General features: G+C 46.3%; 1 protein-coding gene across 5 annotated transcripts in view; it reads left to right on the plus strand.

Annotated features, from left to right (window-relative positions):
- The window catches only part of LOC134983018 (V-type proton ATPase catalytic subunit A-like), a 419995-nt gene that overhangs the window by 125298 nt on the left and 272209 nt on the right, over positions 1-22488 (plus strand). For all 5 annotated transcript variants that reach the window (XM_063948716.1, XM_063948712.1, XM_063948713.1 and 2 more), the window contains 2 exons: positions 17260-17350; positions 17524-17652. In XM_063948716.1, coding sequence (XP_063804786.1) covers positions 17260-17350; positions 17524-17652 — 220 coding nt within the window. The remainder of the gene's footprint in view (positions 1-17259; positions 17351-17523; positions 17653-22488) is intronic.

Consider the following 22488-nt stretch of genomic DNA (forward strand, 5'->3'; position numbering starts at 1 on the left):
CCGTACAGTAGGATTCCTATACAGGCATGTTACACCGTCACCATAGGATATACAGCCGCTGACGTCAGTACAGTATGATTCCTATACAGACATGTTACACCGTCACCATAGGATATACAGCCGCTGACGTCAGTACAGTAGGATTCCTATACAGGCATATTACACCGTCACCATAGGATATACAGCTGCTGGCGTCCGTAAAGTAGGATTCCTATACAGGCATGTTACACCGTCACCATAGGATATACAGCCGCTGATGTCAGTACAGTTGGATTCCTATACAGGCATGTTACACCGTCACCATAGGATATACAGCCGCTGACGTCAGTACAGTATGATTCCTATACAGACATGTTACACCGTCACCATAGGATATACAGCCGCTGACGTCAGTACAGTAGGATTCCTATACAGGCATATTACACCGTCACCATAGGATATACAGCTGCTGGCGTCCGTAAAGTAGGATTCCTATACAGGAATGTTACACCATCACCATAGGATATACAACCGCTGACATCAGTACAGTAGGATTCCTATACAGGCATGTTACACCGTCACCATAGGATATACAGCCGCTGACGTCAGTACAGTATGATTCCTATACAGACATGTTACACCGTCACCATAGGATATACAGCCGCTGGCGTCTGTACAGTAGGATTCCTATACAGGCATGTTACACCGTCGCCATAGGATATACAGCCGCTGACGTCAGTACAGTATGATTCCTATACAGGCATGTAACACCGTCACCATAGGATATACAGCCGCTGACGTCAGTACAGTAGGATTCCTATACAGGCATGTTACACCGTCACCATAGGATATACAGCCGCTGGCGTCAGTACAGTAGGATTCCTATAGAGGCATGTTACACCGTCACCATAGGATATACAGCCGCTGACATCAGTACAGTATGATTCCTATACAGGCATGTTACACCGTGACCATAGGATATACAGTCGCTGACGTCAGTACAGTAGGATTCCAATACAGGCATGTTACACCGTCACCATAGGATATACAGCCGCTGACGTCAGTACAGTAGGATTCCAATACAGGCATGTTACACTGTCACCATAGGATATACAGCCGCTGACGTCATTACAGTCGGATTCCCATACAGACATGTTACACCGTCACCATAGGCTATACAGCCACTGACGTCAGTACAGTAGGATTCCAATACAGGCATGTTACACCGTCACCATAGGATATACAGCCGCTGACGTCAGTACAGTTGGATTCCTATACAGACATGTTACACCGTCACCGTAGAATATACAGCCACTGGCGTCAGTACAGTAGGATTCCTATACAGGCATGTTACACCGTCACCATAGGATATACAGCCGCTGATGTCAGTACAGTTGGATTCCTATACAGGCATGTTACACCGTCACCATAGGATATACAGCCGCTGACGTCAGTACAGTAGGATTCCTATACAGGCATGTTACACCGTCACCATAGGATATACAACTGCTGACATCAGTACAGTAGGATTCCTATACAGGCATGTTACACCGTCACCATAGGATATACAGCTGCTGGCGTCCGTACAGTAGGATTCCTATACAGGCATATTACACCGTCACCATAGGATATACAGCCGCTGGCGTCCGTACAGTAGGATTCCTATACAGGCATATTACACCGTCACCATAGGATATACAGCCACTGACGTCCGTACAGTAGGATTCCTATACAGGCATGTTACACCGTCACCATAGGATATACAGCCACTGACGTCAGTACAGTAGGATTCCTATACAGACATGTTACACCGTCACCATAGAATATACAGCCACTGGCGTCAGTACAGTAGGATTCCTATACAGGCATGTTACACCGTCACCATAGGATATACAGCCGCTGGCGTCCATACAGTAGGATTCCTATACAGGCATATTACACCGTCACCATAGGATATACAGCTGCTGGCGTCCGTACAGTAGGATTCCTATACAGGCATGTTACACCGTCACCATAGGATATACAGCCGCTGACGTCAGTACAGTATGATTCCTATACAGACATGTTACACCGTCACCATAGGATATACAGCCGCTGACGTCAGTACAGTAGGATTCCTATACAGGCATATTACACCTTCACCATAGGATATACAGCTGCTGGCGTCCGTAAAGTAGGATTCCTATACAGGCATGTTACACCGTCACCATAGGATATACAGCCGCTGATGTCAGTACAGTTGGATTCCTATACAGGCATGTTACACCGTCACCATAGGATATACAGCCGCTGACGTCAGTACAGTATGATTCCTATACAGACATGTTACACCGTCACCATAGGATATACAGCCGCTGACGTCAGTACAGTAGGATTCCTATACAGGCATATTACACCGTCACCATAGGATATACAGCTGCTGGCGTCCGTAAAGTAGGATTCCTATACAGGAATGTTACACCATCACCATAGGATATACAACCGCTGACATCAGTACAGTAGGATTCCTATACAGGCATGTTACACCGTCACCATAGGATATACAGCCGCTGACGTCAGTACAGTATGATTCCTATACAGACATGTTACACCGTCACCATAGGATATACAGCCGCTGGCGTCTGTACAGTAGGATTCCTATACAGGCATGTTACACCGTCGCCATAGGATATACAGCCGCTGACGTCAGTACAGTATGATTCCTATACAGGCATGTAACACCGTCACCATAGGATATACAGCCGCTGACGTCAGTACAGTAGGATTCCTATACAGGCATGTTACACCGTCACCATAGGATATACAGCCGCTGGCGTCAGTACAGTAGGATTCCTATAGAGGCATGTTACACCGTCACCATAGGATATACAGCCGCTGACATCAGTACAGTATGATTCCTATACAGGCATGTTACACCGTGACCATAGGATATACAGTCGCTGACGTCAGTACAGTAGGATTCCAATACAGGCATGTTACACCGTCACCATAGGATATACAGCCGCTGACGTCAGTACAGTAGGATTCCAATACAGGCATGTTACACTGTCACCATAGGATATACAGCCGCTGACGTCATTACAGTCGGATTCCCATACAGACATGTTACACCGTCACCATAGGCTATACAGCCACTGACGTCAGTACAGTAGGATTCCAATACAGGCATGTTACACCGTCACCATAGGATATACAGCCGCTGACGTCAGTACAGTTGGATTCCTATACAGACATGTTACACCGTCACCGTAGAATATACAGCCACTGGCGTCAGTACAGTAGGATTCCTATACAGGCATGTTACACCGTCACCATAGGATATACAGCCGCTGATGTCAGTACAGTTGGATTCCTATACAGGCATGTTACACCGTCACCATAGGATATACAGCCGCTGACGTCAGTACAGTAGGATTCCTATACAGGCATGTTACACCGTCACCATAGGATATACAACTGCTGACATCAGTACAGTAGGATTCCTATACAGGCATGTTACACCGTCACCATAGGATATACAGCTGCTGGCGTCCGTACAGTAGGATTCCTATACAGGCATATTACACCGTCACCATAGGATATACAGCCGCTGGCGTCCGTACAGTAGGATTCCTATACAGGCATATTACACCGTCACCATAGGATATACAGCCACTGACGTCCGTACAGTAGGATTCCTATACAGGCATGTTACACCGTCACCATAGGATATACAGCCACTGACGTCAGTACAGTAGGATTCCTATACAGACATGTTACACCGTCACCATAGAATATACAGCCACTGGCGTCAGTACAGTAGGATTCCTATACAGGCATGTTACACCGTCACCATAGGATATACAGCCGCTGACGTCAGTACAGTTGGATTCCTATACAGGCATGTTACACCATCACCATAGGATATACAGCCACTGACGTCAGAACAGTATGATTCCTATACAGGCATGTTACACCGTCACCATAGGATATACAGCCGCTGACGTCAGTACAGTATGATTCCTATACAGGCATGTTACACCGTCACCATAGGATATACAGCTGCTGGCGTCCGTACAGTAGGATTCCTATACAGGCATTTTACACCGTCACCATAGGATATACAGCCGCTGGCGTCCGTACAGTTGGATTCCTATACAGGCATATTACACCGTCACCATAGGATATACAGCTGCTGGCATCCGTACAGTAGGATTCCTATACAGGCATGTTACACCGTCACCATAGGATATACAACCGCTGACATCAGTACAGTATGATTCCTATACAGGCATGTTATACCGTCACCATAGGATATACAGCTGCTGGCGTCCGTATAGTAGGATTCCTATACAGGCATGTTACACCGTCACCATAGGATATACAGCCGCTGGCGTCCATACAGTAGGATTCCTATACAGGCATATTACACCGTCACCATAGGATATACAGCTGCTGGCGTCCGTACAGTAGGATTCCTATACAGGCATGTTACACCGTCACCATAGGATATACAGCCGCTGACGTCAGTACAGTATGATTCCTATACAGACATGTTACACCGTCACCATAGGATATACAGCCGCTGACGTCAGTACAGTAGGATTCCTATACAGGCATATTACACCGTCACCATAGGATATACAGCTGCTGGCGTCCGTAAAGTAGGATTCCTATACAGGCATGTTACACCGTCACCATAGGATATACAGCCGCTGATGTCAGTACAGTTGGATTCCTATACAGGCATGTTACACCGTCACCATAGGATATACAGCCGCTGACGTCAGTACAGTATGATTCCTATACAGACATGTTACACCGTCACCATAGGATATACAGCCGCTGACGTCAGTACAGTAGGATTCCTATACAGGCATATTACACCGTCACCATAGGATATACAGCTGCTGGCGTCCGTAAAGTAGGATTCCTATACAGGAATGTTACACCATCACCATAGGATATACAACCGCTGACATCAGTACAGTAGGATTCCTATACAGGCATGTTACACCGTCACCATAGGATATACAGCTGCTGGCGTCCGTACAGTAGGATTCCTATACAGGCATGTTACACCGTCACCATAGGATATACAGCCGCTGGCGTCCGTACAGTAGGATTCCTATACAGGCATGTTACACCGTCACCATAGGATACACAACCGCTGACATCAGTACAGTATGATTCCTATACAGGCATGTTACACCGTCACCATAGGATATACAGCTGCTGGCGTCCGTACAGTAGGATTCCTATACAGGCATGTTACACCGTCACCATAAGATATACAGCCGCTGGCGTCCATACAGTAGGATTCCTATACAGGCATATTACACCGTCACCATAGGATATACAGCTGCTGGCGTCCGTACAGTAGGATTCCTATACAGGCATGTTACACCGTCACCATAGGATATACAGCCGCTGACGTCAGTACAGTATGATTCCTATACAGACATGTTACACCGTCACCATAGGATATACAGCCGCTGACGTCAGTACAGTAGGATTCCTATACAGGCATATTACACCGTCACCATAGGATATACAGCTGCTGGCGTCCGTAAAGTAGGATTCCTATACAGGCATGTTACACCGTCACCATAGGATATACAGTCGCTGATGTCAGTACAGTTGGATTCCTATACAGGCATGTTACACCGTCACCATAGGATATACAGCCGCTGACGTCAGTACAGTATGATTCCTATACAGACATGTTACACCGTCACCATAGGATATACAGCCGCTGACGTCAGTACAGTAGGATTCCTATACAGGCATATTACACCGTCACCATAGGATATACAGCTGCTGGCGTCCGTAAAGTAGGATTCCTATACAGGAATGTTACACCATCACCATAGGATATACAACCGCTGACATCAGTACAGTAGGATTCCTATACAGGCATGTTACACCGTCACCATAGGATATACAGCTGCTGGCGTCCGTACAGTAGGATTCCTATACAGGCATATTACACCGTCACCATAGGATATACAGCTGCTGGCGTCCGTACAGTAGGATTCCTATACAGGCATGTTACACCGTCACCATAGGATACACAACCGCTGACATCAGTACAGTATGATTCCTATACAGGCATGTTACACCGTCACCATAGGATATACAGCTGCTGGCGTCCGTACAGTAGGATTCTGTTATGCACACCAGTGCCTGCAGGAAAGTACTGGTGTCAGGACTGTTATGCACTCCAGTGCCTGCAGGAATGTACTGGTGTTTGAACTGTTATGCAAAACAAATGGACTTACAGACAGACTGGGGAATATGACATAACGTACACAGAAGGTGATAGGGTAACAAAATACACACAAAGTGAACAGAGAAGCCCAGAGGCTAAGGAACTGGGTATCTGCCTTGTATTAGAACTGCTCAGATGAGAAAAGCAAGATGTTGTGTTTTAATACGTAGAGAACCCGAAATGCTGTTGCTAAGGGCAACAGCAAAACCCTAAAGGGTTACCAACGGGTGTGGCAGTAAACTCCTTGGTCAGAGATGGATTGATAGACACAAGGAGAGTCTCCACAATCCTAATTCTCACTTGCAGTGCACAGGTTCAGCTTACTGCCACTAAACTGACCCCTGACACCTAGCAAAGTGAGACAGGATTAGACAGGCAAGTCTTAGAATACAGCCGCAAACTTGCTAAGTTCACAGAGTGGTAACAGAACCCCAGCAAGCTAAACGACTGACTCCAGTCTTACTGCTAGGTCTGGATTGGCAGAGTGTAATACCAAATCCCCAGGCCTATTTGCAGTAAGCAACAAACAAATACAAAGCTACACAGTACTGGCTAACTTTCAGAAACTGACTAACCAACAAAGATTCAGCAGCATCTGCTTACCCTGAGAAGAGGCCTTATAAAGCAGGTGCTGTCCACGCCCCACTCAGACCTCACAGACTGTGAGCACAAAAACCAGCACCGGATCCCCTGCCATGCACAGAGCCTATAACCACTGCACAGCAAAAGACCCGAACCGGAGTATCAGCTGCGCTCAGGTCACTCCGCTAGCACTTGTCTCCCGGTTGCCATGACGACGTGGCAGCACAGGGCAGGAGACCCTAACAGTACCCCCCCTCTGACGAGGGGTCAAAGAACCCCTACCACCGGGTTTATCGGGGAACTGCGAGAAGAAAGAGCGTATCAGTCTGGGGGCATGAAGATCACAACTGCGCACCCACGACCGCTCCTCCGGGCCATACCCCTTCCAGTGCACCAAAAATGACAGCCGACCCCGAACCACCTTGGAGTCAAGAATCCTTTCAACAACAAACTCCCTCTGGCCACGTATCAGAAGAGGGGAAGGTCTTCCACTGGAAGAAGGATTACTAATCGCCCGTTTTAAAAGGGAACAATGAAATGTTTTATTGATACCCAAAGAACGGGGCAGATCTAACTGAAATGCCACCGGATTGATAACCCTGGTGATCTTATAAGGGCCGATGAACCGGGGGCCTAACTTATGAGATGGCTGTCTCAACTTCAAATTCTTGGTAGACAACCAGACGAAGTCTCCTAATTTGAAGCTGCAGGGTCTTTTCCGCTTATCAAAAACCCTTTTGGTCACTAATGACACAGACACAAGGGCTTTCTTCACTTTCCGCCAAATACCTCTAAGGACCGAAACCACAGAGGAACCACCAGGCGTGGAGTCCAGGGGGTCAAAAGAATTGGCCTTAGGATGATGCCCATACACACAAAGGAAGGGAGAGATCCCTGTAGCAGAGTGAGCAGCGTTGTTATAGGCAAACTCCGCCATGGACAGATGAGCAACCCAGTCAGTCTGACACTTGGAGACATAACACCTGAGGAACTGCTCCAAGGACTGGTTCACCCTTTCAGTCTGCCCATTAGACTGCAGATGGTAGCCCGACGACAAGCTGACAGAAATCTGGAGATCGGAACAAAATGCCCTCCAGAATTTGGCCACAAACTGGGATCCGCGGTCAGAGACCACATCAAGTGGCAACCCGTGGAGACGCACAACATGCAGCATAAATAATTCAGACAGGCGTCTGGCCGATGGCAGCCCAACCAGTGGAACGAAGTGCGCCATCTTCGAAAACCTGTCAACGACAACCCAGATGGCTGTCATCCCCGAGGATTTGGGCAAGTCCACCACAAAATCCATTGGAATGTGGGTCCATGGCTTAGATGGGATAGAGAGTGGATGTAATGGGCCAACAGGAACCCCTCTAGGAGTCTTATTTCGGGCACAGATGTCACATGCCCGAACCCACTGATCCACATCCTTAGCCACCGAGGGCCACCACACCGCCCTAGATAGCAACTCCCGAGTTCTGGCAATACCCGGGTGACCTGCAGACTTCTTGGCATGGAATTCCAGGAACACTCGCTGTCTTAACCTAGGAGGCACAAACAAAAGACCTACCGGAAGGTCTGGAGGAGCCTGCTCCTGTGCTCTGAGGACTAATGATAAGAGGTCCTGGGTAATGCCCACTTTAATACATGATGGGGAAACAATGGGCAACGGCTCCTCGGTGGTCTCCTGGATTGGAGCAAAACTCCGCGAGAGCGCATCAGCCTTGATGTTTTTTGACCCAGGGCGATATGTTATCAAAAAATTAAAGCGAGCAAAAAACAAAGCCCATCGTGCCTGCCTGGCATTGAGACGCTTCGCTGACTCTAAATATGCCAGATTCTTATGGTCAGTGAGAATTGAGACCACAAACTTAGCCCCCTCAAGCCAGTGTCTCCACTCCTCGAGTGCATCCTTAATAGCCAACAATTCCCGGTTACCCACGTCATAATTCATCTCGGCAGGCGAAAATTTACGGGAAAAGTAAGCACAGGGATGAAGGCGATTATCAGACACTCCCATCTGAGAAAGCACTGCCCCAATACCCATCTCAGAGGCATCCACCTCCACCACAAAAGGACGCTCTGGATCTGGGTGTCGCAGCACCTTGGCCGAAACAAATGCCCTTTTGAGACGGGCAAAAGCCGCTTTAGCCTCACAAGACCAGTGAGCAACATCCGCCCCTTTCTTAGTGAGTGCCACCAAGGGCGCCACTATAGACGAAAATCCAGCGATAAATCGTCTATAAAAATTCGCAAAGCCCAGGAAACGCTGAAGCGCCTTCAAACTAGTGGGCTGCACCCAATCCAGGACTGCCTGTACCTTGGAACCCTCCATTTGGAAACCTTCTGGGGAGATAATATATCCTAGAAATGCGATTTGCTGAACTTCAAATTCGCACTTCTCCAGCTTCGCCCCAAGCCGGTGGTCTCTGAGTTTCTGGAGGACTAAGCGTACATGCTTCCGATGTTCCTCCAGGGAATGGGAGAAGATTAGGATGTCATCTAAGTATACAACTAAGAATCTATCCAAATATTCCCTGAGCACATCATTCATGAAATCCTGGAAGACTGCCGGGGCATTACAGAGCCCAAAAGGCATCACCAAATATTCATAATGCCCTGAGTGGGTATTAAAGGCAGTCTTCCATTCATCCCCCTCTCTTATTCGGATTAGATTGTACGCACCGCGTAGGTCAATCTTAGAAAAAATGGTGGCAGTACGAAGCTGGTCAAACAAGACCGAAATGAGAGGCAGTGGGTATGAGTTTTTAATCGTGATACGGTTCAATTCCCTGAAGTCGATGCAGGGTCGCAACGAACCGTCCTTTTTACCCACGAAGAAGAACCCCGACCCAACTGGAGACTGTGAAGGTCTGATAAATCCCTTAGCCAAGTTCTCCTGAATGTACTCTGCCATAGCCTGAGTCTCAGGACGTGACAGGGAGTACAACCTGCTCTTGGGAAGCTTAGCATTTGGCAACAAATCAATGGCACAGTCATAGGGGCGATGGGGAGGTAGTACCTCTGCAACTTTTTTGGAGAACACGTCCGCAAAATCTGCATAACACCCTGGCAATCCTGGCAAACTTAGCTGCGAGAGCCTGACTGGAAGGCTCAAGCAACTCCTGAAACAATCAGTACCCCAACTAAGAATCTCCCCAGAGACCCAGTCAAATTGAGGATTGTGGGCCCTTAACCAGGGTAACCCCAACACCAATGGGGCAAAAGTACAGACAGTCACATAAAAGGACAATTTTTCAGAGTGTGTGGCTCCAATAAACAAAGAAATCTGGCTAGTGCAAGAGGTAATTTTACCTTGGGATAATGGTTCCCCGTTTAACCCACAAATCTCAATTTCCGATGCCAAGGGTACTAAGGGAACAGAGTGTTTCAGGGCGAATTGGCGGTCCATAAAAACCCCGTCGGCCCCACTGTCCACAAAGGCCTCAGTCTTGACAGTTTGACCGAGGATCTTCAAGGTCACCGGAATGATAAAAGTCTTCTTGGGAAATTCTGACTTCTGGCCTGACAGGATATTTCCCATCACCCTCAGGCCCTGAAGTTTTCCGGCTTTTCTGGGCATGATACTACCACATGACCTTTATTCCCACAGTACAAACACAACCCCTGCTGTCTCCTCCGCGTCTTCTCACGCGAGGAGAGGCGGGTAGCCCCGATCTGCATAGACTCCTCGGAAAATTCCTCAGAGTCTGAGGATCCCTTGGGAAGGAAGGAAATCTCAGTCTCCCTTTCAAGCCTACGCTCTCTCAGCCGACTATCCACCCGGATGGGTAACTGCATGAGCTGATCCAAGCTATCAGGCAAGGGATATTGTACCAGTTGGTCCTTTATCTGGTTAGAAAGACCTCTTCGGTACTGGTGTCTCAGGGCTGGGTCATTCCACTGGGTATCATGGGCCAACCTCCGAAACTCCGTACAGTAAAGCTCAACTGGCCTTCGCCCTTGCTTAAGGATCGAAATCTGAGCCTCGGCTGAGGCCGTCTTGTCAGGGTCATCATACAACATTCCCAGTGCCGTAAAAAAAGCATCAACACTTTTAAGCGACGGACAGTCAGGCTGCAACCCATATGCCCAGACCTGTGGGTCTCCTTGTAGCAAGGAAATCACAATGCCCACCCGCTGAATCTCCGACCCAGAAGACTGAGGCCTAAGCTGGAAGTATAGCTTGCAGCTCTCCTTGAAACAAAAGAACTGCGAGCGATCTCCAGAAAAACGATCCGGGAGATTTACTTTCGGCTCCTTAACCCCTGCAGGTGCTGCTGCTGCGGGAGCTCCGCCAGCAGCCTGGGAGGTGTGCATTTTAATGGACAAATCATTAAATTGTCGAGTCAGGACCTGCACCTGATCGACCACCTGTTGCAACGTATTTTGAGGGGTATGCTCCATATTCCCACAAAATTTCAACAGGAGTATTAGGCTGCTGAATATGTTATGCACACCAGTGCCTGCAGGAAAGTACTGGTGTCAGGACTGTTATGCACTCCAGTGCCTGCAGGAATGTACTGGTGTTTGAACTGTTATGCAAAACAAATGGACTTACAGACAGACTGGGGAATATGACATAACGTACACAGAAGGTGATAGGGTAACAAAATACACACAAAGTGAACAGAGAAGCCCAGAGGCTAAGGAACTGGGTATCTCCCTTGTATTAGAACTGCTCAGATGAGAAAAGCAAGATGTTGTGTTTTAATACGTAGAGAACCCGAAATGCTGTTGCTAAGGGCAACAGCAAAACCCTAAAGGGTTACCAACGGGTGTGGCAGTAAACTCCTTGGTCAGAGATGGATTGATAGACACAAGGAGAGTCTCCACAATCCTAATTCTCACTTGCAGTGCACAGGTTCAGCTTACTGCCACTAAACTGACCCCTGACACCTAGCACAGTGAGACAGGATTAGACAGGCAAGTCTTAGAATACAGCCGCAAACTTGCTAAGTTCACAGAGTGGTAACAGAACCCCAGCAAGCTAAACGACTGACTCCAGTCTTACTGCTAGGTCTGGATTGGCAGAGTGTAATACCAAATCCCCAGGCCTATTTGCAGTAAGCAACAAACAAATACAAAGCTACACAGTACTGGCTAACTTTCAGAAACTGACTAACCAACAAAGATTCAGCAGCATCTGCTTACCCTGAGAAGAGGCCTTATAAAGCAGGTGCTGTCCACGCCCCACTCAGACCTCACAGACTGTGAGCACAAAAACCAGCACCGGATCCCCTGCCATGCACAGAGCCTATAACCACTGCACAGCAAAAGACCCGAACCGGAGTATCAGCTGCGCTCAGGTCACTCCGCTAGCACTTGTCTCCCGGTTGCCATGACGACGTGGCAGCACAGGGCAGGAGACCCTAACAGATTCCTATACAGGCATGTTACACCGTCACCATAGGATATACAGCCGCTGGCGTCCGTACAGTAGGATTCCTATACAGGCATATTACACCGTCACCATAGGATATACAGCTGCTGGCGTCCGTACAGTAGGATTCCTATACAGGCATGTTACACCGTCACCATAGGATATACAGCCGCTGACGTCTGTACAGTATGATTCCTATACAGACATGTTACATCGTCACCATAGGATATACAGCCGCTGACGTCAGTACAGTAGGATTCCTGTACAGGCATATTACACCGTCACCATAGGATATACAGCTGCTGGCGTCCGTAAAGTAGGGATTCCTATACAGGCATGTTACACCGTCACCATAGAATATACAGCCACTGGCGTCAGTACAGTAGGATTCCTATACAGGCATGTTACACCGTCACCATAGGATATACAGCCGCTGACATCAGTACAGTATGATTCCTATACAGACATGTTACACCGTCACCATAGGATATACAGCCACTGGCGTCAGTACAGGTGGATTCCTATACAGGCATGTTACACCGTCACCATAGGATATACAGCCACTGACGTCAGTACAGTATGATTCCTATACAGTCATGTTACACCGTCACCATAGGATATACAGCCACTGACGTCAGTACAGTGTGATTCCTATACAGACATGTTACACAGTCACCATAGAATATACAGCCACTGGCGTCAGTACAGTAGGATTTCTATACAGGCATGTTACACCGTCACCATAGGATATACAGCCGCTGATGTCAGTACAGTTGGATTCCTATACAGGCATGTTACACCGTCACCATAGGATATACAGCCGCTGACGTCAGTACAGTATGATTCCTATACAGGCATATTACACCGTCACCATAGGATATACAGCCACTGACGTCAGTACAGTATGATTCCTATACAGTCATGTTACACCGTCACCATAGGATATACAGCCACTGACGTCAGTACAGTGTGATTCCTATACAGACATGTTACACAGTCACCATAGAATATACAGCCACTGGCGTCAGTACAGTAGGATTTCTATACAGGCATGTTACACCGTCACCATAGGATATACAGCCGCTGATGTCAGTACAGTTGGATTCCTATACAGGCATGTTACACCGTCACCATAGGATATACAGCCGCTGGCGTCCGTACAGTAGGATTCCTATACAGGCATGTTACACCGTCACCATAGGATATACAACCGCTGACATCAGGACAGTATGATTCCTATACAGGCATGTTACACGTCACCATAGGATATACAGCTGCTGGCGTCCGTACAGTAGGATTCCTATACAGGTATATTACACCGTCACCATAGGATATACAGCCGCTGACGTCAGTACAGTATGATTCCTATACAGACATGTTACACTGTCACCATAGGATATACAGCTGCTGGCGTCCGTAAAGTAGGATTCCTATACAGGCATGTTACACCGTCACCATAGGATATACAGCCACTGACGTCAGTACAGTAGGATTCCTATACAGATATGTTACACTGTTACAATGGGCGATATGGTACATCCCGCCACTTACTGCATAGATACTATTAGCTTATGTACTACCATATTTGATTAGTAATGCAAAGGACAGATCTACCAATAAGAACAGTTCTTTGCGACATCGGGACCTACCGATTTCACCCACATTACCCACCACAACATATTCTGGTGCTTAGTACATATGGAAAATGCTGGCAAATTTTTGGCTTCAATTTACATTTAGTACATCCCGCCCAATAAGAGAGTCAGAGGCTGACATGAGTGTCTCCATACCTGTGAAACAATTGCCTGCTTCACCCAGGGCCATCTTACCAGCAGTGTAGGCCCCTGGGCACAGCAAGGCGCTGGGCCCCTGCCCATCCTCCAGCGGTAGGGTTGGGGGTGCTATCATTGATGTCCCGCGGGCGGTAGGGGGTGTTCTATCTTCCGCTCAGCATGTAGGACCTGGAGCAGTAATTTCTGCTAATTACTCCTTTACTGCACAGATAGTGGAGGATGGGGTGGGAAGGAGAACACTAAACTGTAGACTGGGGCATAGGGCTGAATGAAGGGGCCCCGGTACATGACTTCCAGGGTGATAGGGGGTGTTTAATACGCAGGGGAGGGTGGATAGTGGAGTGGGCTTAATACTCATCATTTTCCGGTGGGAGGGCAGCTTCCCTGACTGCAGATGTCTCCAGTTCCTCGAAATAAATTTCTTAGCTTTCAATGGGATAAAACACTCAAGAGTCCCACCTTTCAGGAGGTACTGGGGTCACCTGTCAGGAGGTACTTAGAACACCTTTCAGGAGGTACTGGGGACACCTGTCAGGAGATACTGGGGACACCTGTCAGGAGGTACTGGGGTCACCTGTCAGTAGGTACTTGGGACACATTTCAGGAGGTACTGGGGACACCTTTCAGGAGGTACTGGGGACACCTTTCAGGAGGTACTGGGGACACCTTTCAGGAGGTACTGGGGACACCTGTCAGGAGGTACTGGGGACACCTTTCAAGAGGTACTTGGAACACCTTTCAAGAGGTACTGGGGACACCTGTCAGGAGGTACTGGGGACACCTGTCAGGAGGTACTGGGGACACCTGTCAGGAGGTACTGGGGACACCTGTCAGGAGGTACGGGAACACCTTTCAGGAGGTACCGGGGTCACCTGTCAGGAGGTACTGGGGACACCTTTCACCAGGTACCGGGGACACCTTTCAGGAGGTACCGGGGACTTGGGAATCAGAATTCAGGAGCCAGAGCAATCCGAAAATATAAAACTGTATACCAGGCGTGTGGAGCTGGAGCAGGGAGCAGCTGCTGGAAGGCTGATATCTCTGGTTCTGGGCATAGTAGAGACAAGCTGCCAGTGTCCACCAAAAGGGCAGAGTCCCAGCTTTTGTAGTATATGTAATATCTCTGTAAAGTGAGTACCTGAAGTTCAGTCGTGTTTGTTGTCCGCTGAATCCACGCTTCAACGATGTCGAGACCAGCGACTATTCTTCGCGTCACCTGTATGGCTGGGACAGAAGGACGAGGAGGACCCCGGAAGGACAACCCAAACACAGTGTACTCAAAGACTACCACTCAGGGAGACGGTGACAACCATTTATTGAACGGAAAATGATCAGTCACCGTTGTAGTTATGTCTCTATATTACTATTCGACCTCACAATATTTCAATTACGGTAGAATCGATAACCGCAATCACAGTTTACACATTTGAGAGGCACAATGATGGTTTGGTCAAACAATCATATAAATCATGTACAACATTAATCGTTAGGATATGATGCTCCAGATGTTTTAAGGCAAGGAATATTCTGGCAGTCAATTTGGTACACTACCTAAACTGTCCACAGGGTGGCGCTACACATCATACAATAACGTTCAGTTCCTGCGCATAAATTGGCCTTTGAGGTCAGTGTCTCCTTTTAAAAGAACTTACACTTTAACAGTGAACTCCTGAGAAGACGTCAGTGGACGTAAGGTAAGTATTTGTAGGAAGGTTGCAGAATGGATTATTTGTAATATAACACAACAACAACAACCAATGGTGCTAGTAGGTCTTTGTATCCACGGGAAGGTAAGTCAGTTAGCATCCAGTAGTATAAACTAGTAAAGTCACAATCCAGTTCCGGCTTGCAGGGTAAGAACAGGGATTTGAACCACTCTGTCCTTTTAATTGAACTGTATAATTACAAGCGTCTGGTGGGGGAAACCCCAATCTCCCTGTGTACGGCTCTGATGGGAGGCTTTGCGCTGCTTGTAGCCGCGTCTCTCTTCCTCCCACGTGGTGCGGCCCCGTCCCTCCTGCTGCCGCTGACCTCCTGGCGCTCCGGCTAGCCGCGACTTTCTCCCTCTCCTGGATGCACGGCGGGTCTCTTCTCCCTGCCTGCAGCCGTAGTTCAGCGCCGGCGGCTTCTCCTGTTCCCCGGGTCAAGTCGCCGTGGTCACCCCTCAGCACACCGCGGTCCTCCTTCTCCCGCCAGGTCAATCCTCCATGCCCTCCTCCTTTCTTCTTCGCGCCTCCGGCCGTCCAATCAATCTCTCTCCTGGCTTCCCGTGCTACAAGGGCTGTTCTGGGTCCTAACGCCCTCCATCTCCGCTCTCTCTGTGGGCTGTTGCCAAGCAACCGCAGCAGCAAGTTTATTAGACAGTTTTAACCCTGTCAGTGCCCTTGTTAATTCTGACCGTCTCTCAGGCAGCACTAGCTGCCGCTTAGGGTTGCAATAGCATGCAACAGTGGTGCCATAAGCGTGGGTACCACATGTACCCTCAGAAAAACTCTAAGGGGGGTATTCAATTGGTGCCGGTTTTTCAGACAGTGGGAAAAAGCAGCACTGTCGGAAAACACGTGGATCGGCGAGTTTTGTCAAAAACGCAGCTGTTTTCCACAGTTTACCGTTGATGCAGATTCGAATCAGCCTAATCTGCATTGTCGGAATGCTGGCTGGAAATGGCTGGCATTGAATAGTGACGAGTCGGATCCTCCCCGTCGTAGAGGATCCAACTTCAATTGAATATACCCCTAAGTCAGACAGAACCCGAGAAATCTGGCTGGGAAGAGCAATTACCAGGCTCGGATGGGGACTACTTCTTTGAAGTCAGATATCTCCAGATCCCCAGGGCCGATTTAAAAAAAATCTGGTACCCCTGGAGAAAAGGGACCCTCAGATATCAGCCTACGGCCCTTATACTCCTGGGGCACTTAAGCAACTGCACATTGAGACCATACAAAAAGACAGCCCTGCTGTGCCCCTGTAAGATGGCGGCATATGCCCTCTCTGCAGAGGAGAGGATGACCTCAGACCTTCGTAGCAGCGAGAGGTGTCAGGCCTGGTCACGGGAGGTGGAGGTCCGGCCCAGGGTCCCAATTACAGCTGCAGTTTCAGTACAGCAGTTCTGGCAATGCCACAGATGAGGCATCTGAGCTACAATAAGCTGTTCCATACATGGAGTGACCCATTACTCCTGTATCTGCTGATCTCCACAGTGTCATTCCCAGTAACTGCTGCAGACTTGTCACTTACGCTTCTACACATCCAATAACTCTCTCTCTCCTCAGGTGTCAGACATGGATTTCTCCAAACTGCCCAAGGTCATAGACGAGGAGCAGGAGAGCATGATGGGTTTTGTCCATGGTGTGTCTGGCCCAGGTAATAGGATTATGAGATAGTCACACACATATGTACTGAAGAAAGATCAGGCGTGATCACTGGTGTGTGCAAATCGCTTACTTCCAGTGTGGTACAGACTCTTACAGAAATATGGCAGCATGCAGGCAGTTAGATGTTATTTGGCTAATTGTACTATATCCACTCTCTTACAGTGGTTACTGCGTCACAAATGGCAGGAGCGGCCATGTACGAGCTGGTGCGTGTGGGCCACTCAGAGCTGGTGGGAGAGATCATCCGTCTGGAGGGCGACTTCGCCACTATTCAAGTGTATGAGGAAACCTGTATCTTTTACATCTTATATTATAATTACATACACAGAGGCCTGACACGTGAGGACAGTATGGAATAGTAATACATTATGTCTACATACACAGAGAGACCTGATACGTAAGGACAGTATGGAATAGTAATGCATTATGTCTATATACACAGAGGCCTGACACGTAAGGACAGTATGGAATAGTAATACATTATGTCTACATACACAGAGAGACCTGATACGTAAGGACAGTATGGAATAGTAATGCATTATGTCTATATACACAGAGGCCTGACACGTAAGGACAGTATGGAATAGTAATACATTATGTCTACATACACAGAGAGACCTGATACGTAAGGACAGTATGGAATAGTAATGCATTATGTCTATATACACAGAGGCCTGACACGTAAGGACAGTATGAAATAGTAATACATTATGTCTACATACACAGAGGCCTGACACGTAAGGACAGTATGGAATAGTAATGCATTATGTCTACATACACAGAGGCCTGACACGTAAGGACAGTATGGAATAGTAATGCATTATGTCTACATACACAGAGGCCTGACACGTAAGGACAGTATGGAATAGTAATGCATTATATCTACATACACAGAGAGACCTGACACGTAAGGACAGTATGGAATAGTAATACATTATGTCTACATACACAGAGGCCTGACACGTAAGGACAGTATGGAATAGTAATGCATTATGTCTACATACACAGAGGCCTGACACGTAAGGACAGTATGGAATAGTAATGCATTATGTCTATATACACAGAGGCCTGACACGTAAGGATAGTATGGAATAGTAATGCATTATGTCTATATATACACAGAGGCCTGACACGTAAGGACAGTATGGAATAGTAATGCATTATGTCTACATACACAGAGAGACCTGATACGTAAGGACAGTATGGAATAGTAATGCATTATGTCTACATACACAGAGGCCTGACACGTAAGGACAGTATGAAATAGTAATGCATTATATCTACATACACAGAGAGACCTGACACGTAAGGACAGTATGGAATAGTAATGCATTATATCTACATACACAGAGGCCTGACACGTGAGGACAGTATGGAATAGTAATACATTATGTCTACATACACAGAGGCCTGACACGTAAGGACAGTATGGAATAGTAATGCATTATGTCTACATACACAGAGGCCTGACACGTAAGGACAGTATGGAATAGTAATGCATTATGTCTATATACACAGAGGCCTGACACGTAAGGATAGTATGGAATAGTAATGCATTATGTCTATATATACACAGAGGCCTGACACGTAAGGACAGTATGGAATAGTAATGCATTATGTCTACATACACAGAGAGACCTGATACGTAAGGACAGTATGGAATAGTAATACATTATGTCTACATACACAGAGAGACCTGATACGTAAGGACAGTATGGAATAGTAATGCATTATGTCTATATACACAGAGGCCTGACACGTAAGGACAGTATGGAATAGTAATACATTATGTCTACATACACAGAGAGACCTGATACGTAAGGACAGTATGGAATAGTAATGCATTATGTCTATATACACAGAGGCCTGACACGTAAGGACAGTATGAAATAGTAATACATTTTGTCTACATACACAGAGGCCTGACACGTAAGGACAGTATGGAATAGTAATGCATTATGTCTACATACACAGAGGCCTGACACGTAAGGACAGTATGGAATAGTAATGCATTATGTCTACATACACAGAGGCCTGACACGTAAGGATAGTATGGAATAGTAATGCATTATGTCTATATACACAGAGAGACCTGATACGTAAGGACAGTATGGAATAGTAATGCATTATGTCTATATACACAGAGGCCTGACACGTAAGGACAGTATGGAATAGTAATACATTATGTCTATATACACAGAGGCCTGACACGTAAGGACAGTATGGAATAGTAATGCATTATGTCTATATACACAGAGGCCTGACACGTAAGGATAGTATGGAATAGTAATGCATTATGTCTATATACACAGAGAGGCCTGACACGTAAGGATAGTATGGAATAGTAATGCATTATGTCTATATACACAGAGAGACCTGATACGTAAGGACAGTATGGAATAGTAATGCATTATGTCTATATACACAGAGGCCTGACACGTAAGGACAGTATGGAATAGTAATGCATTATGTCTACATACACAGAGGCCTGACACGTAAGGACAGTATGGAATAGTAATGCATTATGTCTATATACACAGAGGCCTGACACGTGAGGACAGTATGGAATAGTAATGCATTATGTCTATATACACAGAGGCCTGACACGTAAGGACAGTATGGAATAGTAATGCATTATGTCTATATACACAGAGGCCTGACACGTAAGGACAGTATGGAATAGTAATGCATTATGTCTATATACACAGAGACCTGACACGTAAGGATAGTATGGAATAGTAATGCATTATGTCTATATACACAGAGGCCTGACACGTAAGGACAGTATGGAATAGTAATGCATTATGTCTATATACACAGAGGCCTGACACGTAAGGACAGTATGGAATAGTAATACATTATGTCTACATACACATAGGCCTGACACGTAAGGACAGTATGGAATAGTAATGCATTATGTCTATATACACAGAGAGGCCTGACACGTAAGGACAGTATGGAATAGTAATGCATTATGTCTATATACACAGAGGCCTGACACGTAAGGACAGTATGGAATAGTTATGCATTATGTCTATATACACAGAGGCCTGACACGTAAGGACAGTATGGAATAGTAATGCATTATGTCTATATACACAGAGGCCTGACACGTAAGGACAGTATGGAATAGTAATGCATTATGTCTATATACACAGAGGCCTGACATGTAAGGACAGTATGGAATAGTAATGCATTATGTCTATATACACAGAGGCCTGACACGTAAGGACAGTATGGAATAGTAATGCATTATGGCTACATACACAGAGGCCTGACACGTAAGGACAGTATGGAATAGTAATGCATTATGTCTATATACACAGAGAGGCCTGACACGTGAGGACAGTATGGAATAGTAATACATTATGTCTATATACACAGAGGCCTGACACGTAAGGACAGTATGGAATAGTAATGCATTATGTCTACATACACAGAGGCCTGACACGTGAGGACAGTATGGAATAGTAATGCATTATATCTACATACACAGAGGCCTGACACGTAAGGACAGTATGGAATAGTAATGCATTATGTCTACATACACAGAGGCCTGACAAGTGAGGACAGTATGGAATAGTAATGCATTATATCTACATACACAGAGAGACCTGATACGTAAGGACAGTATGGAATAGTAATGCATTATGTCTACATACACAGAGAGACCTGATACGTAAGGACAGTATGGAATAGTAATGCATTATGTCTATATACACAGAGGCCTAACACGTAAGGACAGTATGGAATAGTAATGCATTATGTCTATATACACAGAGACCTGATACGTAAGGACAGTATGGAATAGTAATGCATTATGTCTACATACACAGAGAGACCTGATACGTAAGGACAGTATGGAATAGTAATGCATTATGTCTATATACACAGAGGCCTGACACGTAAGGACAGTATGGAATAGTAATGCATTATGTCTATATACACAGAGGCCTGACACGTAAGGACAGTATGGAATAGTAATGCATTATGTCTATATACACAGAGGCCTGACACGTAAGGACAGTATGGAATAGTAATGCATTATGTCTATATACACAGAGGCCTGACACGTAAGGACAGTATGGAATAGTAATGCATTATGTCTATATACACAGAGGCCTGACACGTAAGGACAGTATGGAATAGTAATGCATTATGTCTATATACACAGAGGCCTGACACGTAAGGACAGTATGGAATAGTAATGCATTATGTCTATATACACAGAGGCCTGACACGTAAGGACAGTATGGAATAGTAATGCATTATGTCTATATACACAGAGGCCTGACACGTAAGGACGTATGGAATAGTAATGCATTATATCTATATACACAGAGGCCTGACACGTAAGGACAGTATGGAATAGTAATGCATTATGTCTATATACACAGAGAGGCCTGACACGTGAGGACAGTATGGAATAGTAATGCATTATGTCTATATACACAGAGGCCTGACACGTAAGGACAGTATGGAATAGTAATGCATTATGTCTATATACACAGAGGCCTGACACGTAAGGACAGTATGGAATAGTAATGCATTATGTCTATATACACAGAGGCCTGACATGTAAGGACAGTATGGAATAGTAATGCATTATGTCTATATACACAGAGGCCTGACACGTAAGGACAGTATGGAATAGTAATGCATTATGGCTACATACACAGAGGCCTGACACGTAAGGACAGTATGGAATAGTAATGCATTATGTCTATATACACAGAGAGGCCTGACACGTGAGGACAGTATGGAATAGTAATACATTATGTCTATATACACAGAGGCCTGACACGTAAGGACAGTATGGAATAGTAATGCATTATGTCTACATACACAGAGGCCTGACACGTGAGGACAGTATGGAATAGTAATGCATTATATCTACATACACAGAGGCCTGACACGTAAGGACAGTATGGAATAGTAATGCATTATGTCTACATACACAGAGGCCTGACACGTGAGGACAGTATGGAATAGTAATGCATTATGTCTATATACACAGAGGCCTGACACGTAAGGACAGTATGGAATAGTAATGCATTATGTCTATATACACAGAGGCCTGACACGTAAGGACAGTATGGAATAGTAATGCATTATGTCTATATACAC

Source organism: Pseudophryne corroboree (assembly GCF_028390025.1).
Source record: "Pseudophryne corroboree isolate aPseCor3 chromosome 12 unlocalized genomic scaffold, aPseCor3.hap2 SUPER_12_unloc_2, whole genome shotgun sequence".
Taxonomy (NCBI): domain Eukaryota; kingdom Metazoa; phylum Chordata; class Amphibia; order Anura; family Myobatrachidae; genus Pseudophryne; species Pseudophryne corroboree.